The 9585-nt window shown below is 32.4% G+C and overlaps 1 protein-coding gene across 2 annotated transcripts in view; it reads right to left on the bottom strand.

Moving 5' to 3' along the window:
• Positions 1–965: 965 nt before the first annotated feature.
• The window catches only part of Steap2 (STEAP2 metalloreductase), a 24812-nt gene continuing 16192 nt past the window's right edge, over positions 966–9585 (bottom strand). For both annotated transcript variants that reach the window (XM_015502331.2, XM_048785441.1), the window contains exons 4-5: positions 8481–8645; positions 966–6321 (exon numbers count right to left, since the gene is read on the bottom strand). In XM_015502331.2, coding sequence (XP_015357817.1) covers positions 6034–6321; positions 8481–8645 — 453 coding nt within the window. In that variant the 3' untranslated portion in view covers positions 966–6033. The remainder of the gene's footprint in view (positions 6322–8480; positions 8646–9585) is intronic.

The raw sequence follows: 9585 nt of genomic DNA on the forward strand, positions 1-9585 counted from the left end.
ATATTTTCCTGAAGTTCTTATGAATCACTAAACTTTGGAACAGCCCATCTGGAAGAAATTAAGGGAGAATTTATCTAATATCTTCATTATGTGCTGTACCTCTTTGGTCAAAGTTCATCCCTTAAATAGGGTTGTAAGATTTAGCAAAAAGAAAAAAATACTTATAACATAGTAAAAAGTTATTCATTGTTTGCAATCCAAATTTAACTGAAAGGCCTGTATTTTATGTGGTAATCCTGTCATCAAGACTAACACGTTTTCATGCAGAGCCTCCACAGGCCCTATGCACAGGCACAGAGGTGGGTTTCTCCCCATGCTGCAGTGAACAGAACTCAACATAAAGCAGCGTGGTGGTGATGGTGGTGATGGTGGCAGCAGTGACTCCTTGCTAGTAGAACAGGGCAGCTCCAGGAGGCAAGGCAAAAGGTGGAGGCAATGTTGGGGAGGAATGTGGGCAAGAGACAGGAAGAAACAGACACGGTGTCACAGATGTGAGGTGATAAATAATAATTTTCTATAAAATGAGTCATGATTCACTATAACATCTCTTTTGTATCTATCTAGACTATACTGCACTAAATGCCAGGGATTCAATAGTGAATAAGACAACATCCCTGATACCAGGGAGCTTATAGAATAGCTTGAATATAGTGTGTATTTTGATTTTAAAATGCTTAATGAAATTAAATATTTTTTAAGAGTACCACCTCATTAAATATGGAGGCTGTCCTAAGTGACTACTTGGATTAAAAAAAAAATGCCCTCCCACCCAATAAGACCATCACACGATTGCTTTCTGGATGCTTCTTAAAGACACAGAAAAATAGTAACTTCAATCAAATACTGATATTAGGTAAGATAAAACAATCCATTTATACACAATAACATTTCAAAAGAGAAGTTAATACCTCACATGTGCAAGGACCTGGGTTCGTATCCCCAGCACCACCAAAAAGAAAAAGAAATTAAAACATTAAATAGTACTTTTTATTTAAATATGTGTAAGGCAGATCTATGAGAATGATATAAAAACATGGCATGTAACTTGATAGCAGTATATTAGAGATTACATAGTTTTAGCAAATGTGAATTACACAGTTACAAAGAAATCCATATTTTCCAAGCAGGTACAAAACATCAGATGAAAAAATCAAGGCAAGAAAATGAGTAGTTAATTAACAATGGAAAATCACTTTTAATGTGAATTGCATATTATCCTTTAAAAGCTTTTAAAAGAATTATTGCAGTCTATATTAATCAACAGTATTAAATGCCATTAAGATAAAGAACTGAAGACCAGAAAGAATTAATTTTGACTTCATCTAACAAAGAAACCCAAATTTATAATACTTAATGCAAGAAAAAACTGTGGAAGTAGTGAAATTGTTATAGTATTTCTGGTAGTCTCTAATCTATCTTCCTTAGGGTATAGCCTTGAGTTTTGGGAATAGTTGCTCCAGATCCTGCTGTATCCATAACCCCAGCAGCAAGATGGAGGGATGATAAAGAGCTGTGACCTTCCTTGGAGAATTCATCAGCACAGACAGCCAACTGCAAGGGCAGCTGAAAACTGATGATTGGCTGCTTTTATAGAATAGAAGTAGGGTAAATAGACATTGGAAAACAATTTCCAGTCCCTGTTCATGCTCACCATCTGCAATGCTATGAAAGACCTTGGAAGAAAATCTTGGACAGAATATTTCCTTGAAGTTTGCAATTTGGAAATCATAGAAAAGCAGATGCTTTTAGTCCATCTAGCAAATGGAAGAATTTGTAGTCAGCCTTAATTTTGGAAGAAGGGACAATGAAAATTCAATGATTTGTAAAGTTAAAAAAATCAGTATTTATGTATATTAGGATGAACAAAAATATTTTTAATATCAGATGGACAAACTGAAAATTAAGTACTTTATAATTTCCTCACACTAAAAAACCCAAGAACCTATTCATTCCTGTAAAATTCACTGTTTAAAGTCCAAACAGATTGTGTTTCCACTAAAATTATTATGATTTCATTTAGAGCTAATTGCCTATACTGAATGTATACCACAATCTCCTTTACTGACTTATGAACAATTGAGGGTGGAGCATCTCATTTTCATGATGACACATTACAAATATAAACCTTAACACTAGACTGAAGTGTACTATGATAGCATTACTTTGTTTGTTCTTTCTTTCTTTCTTTTTTTTTTTTGTACCGGGATTTAAACCCAGGGGTGCTTTACCATTGAACTACATCCCTTTATTTCAAGACAGGATTTCACTAAGTTGCTGAGGCTGGCCTAGAACTTGCAATCCTCCTGCCTCACTCAGTCTCTGAGTCGTTGGGATTACGGGCATGAGCCATCGCACCCTGCCAGCACTGCTTTAAGTTGTGAATTTATGAAAGAATTAAAACACAATCTTTTAGGCTGTTTAAATACTTATTTCAAAACAAGGATTTTATAGCTAGACATAGGTATAATTAGCTCAGTGTTTACAGTTTTCCTAAGGAAATACTTTTGAATTACACTTATGGTACAATTATTTAAAACCAACAAACAAAAGTTAAATATCATAAATAAACCTCTTTTTGGAGCAGGGGATGTTCTCTGAACAGAATTTTTTATGGAGTAGTTTAATGGCAAAAGACAATTAAAATAAGTAAGGTTGTTTTCCATAAGAGATAAATAATACAAAAATTGGATCTGATATATTCTTGAAGCCCTTTTACACAAGTAATTTTCACAATTTGGCTGTAAGTATTAATATATCTAATATTACTATTATTAAATTAATTTTGAAAGTAAAATTCTTTAGTCAACTCAAGGTTGTAATAATTTAGAAGAAATTAATTAGTCATCTGAACACTAACCCTGTATGTAGCACAAAATAATTACCTCTGATAAACAACTATAAATATAATTTATTCATATGTCTAAATATTTTTAAATTTAAATAAAAATCTCATATGTAGACAGTCTGGGCTAAATTTCATGTACACTTTGAAAAATAAATGTTACCATGAATATAATTATATCTAAATGTGATATTAAATATTCTTAAAAGGAGATATGAAATCTGTATACAAAAGCTAAGTAGTTTGATATAGCTCATGGTTGGTTTCCTCATAGGAAAAAAATTGATTTTCATTGCATAGGATAAAAACTGGGAATATATATGTTCTACATTCTTACGATTTTCTCAGGGCCACTTCTCAAACACAGATCAGGAAATAAATCTCTACTCTTCTAAATGTGCCCACCACCACCTCCTCACATCTAGCAACAGCAAAATTTAGTTCTACTACTGAGGCCAAAAAAATGATTCCAAAAAGTAAAAGATATGAAAAATAAGGGGAAAAAACTCACAGAAGCAGTAAAATAAAGCAATTGAAAATCAATAGACTCGCACTTTTAGAAAGGCCATTAAATGTTAGAATTACATTTATTCTAAAATTTCAAAATTATTCTGTTTTTGTAGCACGCAAAAGAAATACTGTCATGTGCAATAATATTTGCTTCGTTTACACATGTTCATCAGTTTGTTTTTTCACATTTTCCATGTTCTCAATTATCTGTACTAGTGATAATTTTATTCATATCACTGGCTACTTAAAATATACATATGACAATAAACTTTAATATTTACTTAACTTTTGGAAATATTTCATTGTATTTTCACATTAAATGAGTAAAGCATAGTCTTGAGAATGAAATTTAAGGATCAAGAAAAGCATTGAAAACAAGCTATTTTCACTAGTTCACAATAATAGCATGGTTAAGTAGTTATCCCTAACAGTTATCACCCAACTGAATTCCTACCAAGAACTAACAAGAAGGGGATTATTTAGAGGGGAGAGATGTAATTAACACAAAGAAAATGGAGAGCTCAATTAGGAAGTACAAGGTACTAAAATTCACCAAAAAGAGAACATCAGAGAAGGTTGAGAGATTTACCAGACTGACAGTGCAGTCGTAGGAAAAGAATCATTGGCAGGAAAGGTAGACTACACTAAGTAAGTCCTTTTTTTTTGGCAACTGGATTCAAGTCAATAGGTAAGTTGAGAAATGACATAATTTCAGGAAGAGGAATGGATATAATTGTATCTCGTCTGCAACTTCCTATTTTAGTAAGAAAGAGAAAATGAGGAAAATGTAGGATATTATAAGGTTTGAACAAAATGCAGTTTACATGTGGAATGTCAGCACTGAGAAATTTTATGAATAATATGATTATATGCCTCTAGATGTATAATTAACCACTTATCTTAATATCCTTCATGCTAATAAATTGTTCCTTAATGAATGGTTGTACAGGCAGGAGGCCTCTCAGGAAGAGAAAAGGAGATATCCAATTTTTCAGGGATTTTTTTTTTAATTCTGCAAGATTTCAGTAATTTCATTATCACTGCTGTGGTCTTCTCTCTGCTTGAGTCTTCACTGCAGAGGTGGGTATATGCACTATCGGGGGTCTCCAGGCTCACACTCCAGGCCAGGTAAATAACTATGGACTTACTTGCAAGCAATAATAAATTTACAATTGGCAGATTTTCATACATCTTTTGATGCACACGACCTACTCTAAAGAATGCTGCTGCCTTTATACAAGAGAGAAGGTATCTAGGCTGGCATCATGAATGTAATGTGTGGGGATGGAGCAGGGGCTGTAGAGCCTTGTGATTAAAGCCTGGCTTCTGGAACATGTCTGCCTGGACTTGAATGCTTACTGAGCCTCTGTGTGACCTTGGGAAAATAACTTTTCTATCCTTCAGTTATGTAAAATGAAGATAACTGTCTTTCTCACATGTTTTTGAGCTTAATGTTTGTAAGCATTAAGTGGGGTAATACAACCATGCCTAGTACTTAAAATCCTAGAATGAGCATCAGTAATATCCCCTATCACAGAGAGTGGTGATAACTAAGGTGCAACAGCAAAGCTCATCTGAGAAATAACTACTTGTATGTAATATGTACACTTTTTTTTTTTTTGCTTTTTGGTACTGGGCATTGAACACAGGGGCACTTTACCACTGAGCTTCATCCCCAGCTTTTTTTATTTTTAGACAGGGTCACTGCTAAGTTGCTTAGGTCCTCACTGAGTTGCTGAGGCTGAATTTGAACTTGCAATCCTCCTGCCTTGTCCTCCCAAGTCACTGGAATTATAGATGAGCATCACCATACATATCTAAACCTGTACTTTTGCTCTAAGAATAATATCCAATTTCCAGGATAGATACTATTATTTATATATATATGTGTATATACATAATATATATATGTGTATATACATCAGTTTTGGAGGCCAAATAGTTCTGAGTCCTTTCCCTGTTCAATTTAATTAAGATGAAAATTAAACTGCTCTGTAACATGATAAAAAATAAAATCTTTCTTGAGTTGTGTTTTATCAGTTGTATTTCATGTCTACAGTGCATTTTAAATATAATTTCAAGTTTGTCTTTTTATTTTGTGTTTGTTTAATTAAACACATTGCTTCATACAATTAATTACAATCTTCAACTCGTATCTTATGAGAGAAGTATATGGATGTTACCATGTACCATTACCTAGATATTAACATAATTGTCCTTTTCTAATAATGTATAATTATACAATTTTGTTTATTAAATTGGATAATAATTAAAGCCTTACTTAAGCTTCAGAAAAAAGCATATCCATTGAATCATATTAAAGCTTCAGATTCTGCTGGTTTGCATATTGTTTTAACATATATTTATATTATTAATTATATATATATATTGCCTGATTATGAAATATAGATAAAACAACAATAGTGTTACAGTTATGCAAAACAAAACAAAACATACCTACATTTCAACAATATGTTGACTACAAAAATTCATATTGGCAAAATAGGACATTTGTGAAAGCTAACTTGGAGAAAATTCTATTACTAATTCAATTGAAATATCACTTAACAGATTTTCAAACCATAGTTATTTGACAGCACATGTACAACCAAACACAGAGGAAGTCATAAAAATAATGATGTGAGTAACACTTGATATGGCGGGGTGAGCACCATTTATCATCACATTACTGTAACCCTCTCTGGGGAAAGATGAGGAATTGTTCCTCCAGTGCCTTCTTCTAGAAATTGGCTCTTTTCCCAGCCCTTTTTAATTCTTTTTAGCTTTCTGCTTATACATGGAAGAAATAATACAATTTTACCCAGAATTACAATTGAGGGCAAAACGAGAGCAAGAACAAAGTTTGGTGGTGTGTAAAACCTGTAGTACTCTTCTTCAAAAGCTCGTTTCCATCCATAAATTAAAACATGGAAAGTACTTATGAGCAGAGCAACATATCCAAGTGTAGACTTGGGATAGAAGAAGAAGAAGAAAAAAAAACAATAAGATAACAAATATTCAAACTCATGAATTAACCTATCCAGATATACCATGATTATATCTTGATAAAACTATTTTGTCTTTTTAAATTACTGAACTACTCTTTGTCCTCTCTGAATTAAACAATCTTCAACACTTTCATATTTTATACATTACATGCTTACTATTTACATGCACACCTTATTTTACATAAATAGGGCCAAAATCAATACATTATTTTAATAGTCTATTGTATCAAGAACATGTTCATGTAATTAAAAATGAAAACAGGACATTTGGGGGGGGGCTGGAGAGTGGGGGTTGGGGGGTGTTACTGAGGCTTGAACCTAGGAGTTCTTTATCACTAAACTACATACTCAGCCCTTTCAATTTTTTATTTTGAAATAGAGTTTTGCTAAATTGCTTAGGGCTTCACTAAGTGACTGAAGCTGGCCTAGAACTTTGAATTCTCCTGTCTCAGCCTCCCAAGTCTCTGGGATTACAGGTATGTGCCACAGTGCCAAATTGGGTGTTAATATTATTTGATTGAATGATGTACATAATTTATTTAATAATTCTTTTTTGTTGCTCATTTACTCCATTTCCAACATTCTTCAACTATAAATAATATAACTTTAGGTCATTTTCTATATTTAGGCTTATTTCCTTAAGAATGATTTCTACTAGTGTCATTATCAGTCAAAACACTTTACTTTTCCTTAAGAATACTGATACACAATGCTAAACTCTTATTTATAAAGGTTATCCACATTCCCACCAGCTATGTATATTTGTATGTATTACACACACACACACACACACACACACACTTGAATACATGGAACATAAATGATAAAGAGTACACATACATATTATATACATACTAGTTAGTAGGAAAATATGAAAAATCTTATAATATTTATATGTAAATAGAAATACCAATTCAAACGTTAGCTTTATTGACCATAGTGAATGTAATTATTAAGAGTACTGTAGTTAGGCAGTTTATAGGTTAAATTCTAAAAGATCAGCATTCTTCAGTTCCCTAAATTAGTATGTATAAGATTGCTTACTTTGAGAAATGGTTTGTTACATAAAAGTAATATTAAATCAGTATAATGATGTAATGTCTGACTTCACCAGGAAAATATCAACTCTGGCAGGCAGAATGTTTGCAATTACTCATCTAAATTTATGATAATATGCACCTGTCTAGCATAAAAGGTGGGCCTTTAATCAGAGGGTCTTCTATTTCTTTTCATGTATGATTAACCAAAATTGGGAAAGTTTTCACATTCTCTTCAGAAAGGAAAGATGAATTTAGACAAAGGTTATGTTCTTAATTTGAATATAGTTTTTTTACATGACTTTAAGAATAAAGTTCAAATATATTGGCAGAGAAACAAAACTTACTTTGTTTTATAGCACTTTTTTATAGCACTGATCCATATATTGTGCTATAAACCATTTGTATGCAACCAGTACAGATTTTGTGATCCTATATGTAGAGTTTAAATTTGGCTTATAAATTTTTAAAATATGCAAATTCATTATATAGATGTTACTGGAAAAGAAGAATGGTTTTTTAAAGAACACAATGGTATTTTAAAATTCCTCTACAAATACTCTTATACATTAGTATATGAAGATATGTTAAATACATATACTAACTAGATTCACAGGGTTGTTTGCTTGTCATAATCCATTAACCTGGTTACCTAATTTGACATATTTCTTTAAAATATTTAGACTTACTTTCTCCATACTTGTATTCAAATTAATAAGATTTTTTCCCCAGAAACATCAAGATGACTCAAAATATAATTTTTCATTCATTTGGTTAATAATAAATTGACTTTTAGCACTAAATGTGATCTATTTTCTTCCACTTTCATTTTTTTCTTTCCTAATAAAGTAACCTTTATCCTTCACATAGGGGACAGTGCTATCAAAGTCTTCTAGTACAAGGATTTACTGGTTTTTCACTTATTAAATCAGAGTGGTACTAACTGGATTCTAGCATTATGAATTAGATGCATGAATATAACCCCAAAAGCACTCTTTTAATAAGAAGTATATTTAAAATTCAAATTTGCTTAACAATGAAATTCTATGCTGCCCAATCCCTAACAAACAAAACTTCACATACCTGAATAAAACTGAATTCCCTCCAGTTTAAAGCACTGCTTACAGAAGGGATGGAAGTGACAGCCAGGAGGGAAAGCAAGCCAAGGCTCATTATGCCAAAGGAGATATACATTTCAATTCTCCAAACCTCTTCCTCATTCCAAGAGTTTTCAATATTTGCATGAACCTAACAAGAAAACAAACGTGAATTTCCTTTTTTTTTTTTGGTAGTACAGTAACTGATTCAACATTGAGTTTACTCTTGGCTTAAGAACCAGGTCATATACGGACACACTTACGTTGTATTATTTCCATTTAACAAACCACTTGGAAAACCTATTACTGTTTGGTATTGTTCCTGGTGTAAGGGAAAAGGAAGGGGATGTTAAACAAAAACAGGACTCACACTTTCTCCTCCTTGCACATGTGCAAGCCAAAGGTGGCAAACAACTGCCACCACGTGTGCAAGGCATGTCTGTTACTGGGACTCTGGGATCCAAGACTATGAAATGCCCCCTGGTTGCTTCCCCCAGGAACACAAAAGAAGTACTGGCAGTTAGACTTAATTCAGAGGGACTCTTACAAGTTCGTTTATAGTTGTTTGAGTATTTTATGTACATTCTGGCCTTCGTTTAACATAGAATTCAGGCAGGGAATTTCTAAACTACTTTTGCATCTTCATTCCCTACATGCATATCTGTGTTTGTCCATCTATTTCTTCTTATCTTTCTTGCCTAGGAAAATAGGATTTCCTGAGGATACAGCTCTATGAAGCTGAAATATTTATTCACTTGAATCACCTCATTAATATAATTTTCAAAATCTAAATGCCTCATGCATATACAGTATTTTTCCAAACATCTTTCCCTTACATTGATAATTAATGTATAATCAAGTCAGACATAACTATGAATTTGTGGTAATTTGCATAGAAACTGCTTTTAGAATTATCTATTTATTCTCAAACAATATAATTAGAACATAAATCAGAGGTTTAAAGATAAGCTGCAGTTTTGACTTAAATATCTATTCATGGAAAACACATTCTTACTCAATAGCTTTTTAACTTTGTCTAGTTTTAGTTAACAAAACAGACTTGAAATTAAAAAAAAAAAAAAAAAAAAAAG

This window comes from Marmota marmota, unplaced genomic scaffold, assembly GCF_001458135.2.
Source record: "Marmota marmota marmota unplaced genomic scaffold, marMar, whole genome shotgun sequence".
In the NCBI taxonomy this organism is placed as follows: Eukaryota; Metazoa; Chordata; class Mammalia; order Rodentia; family Sciuridae; genus Marmota; species Marmota marmota.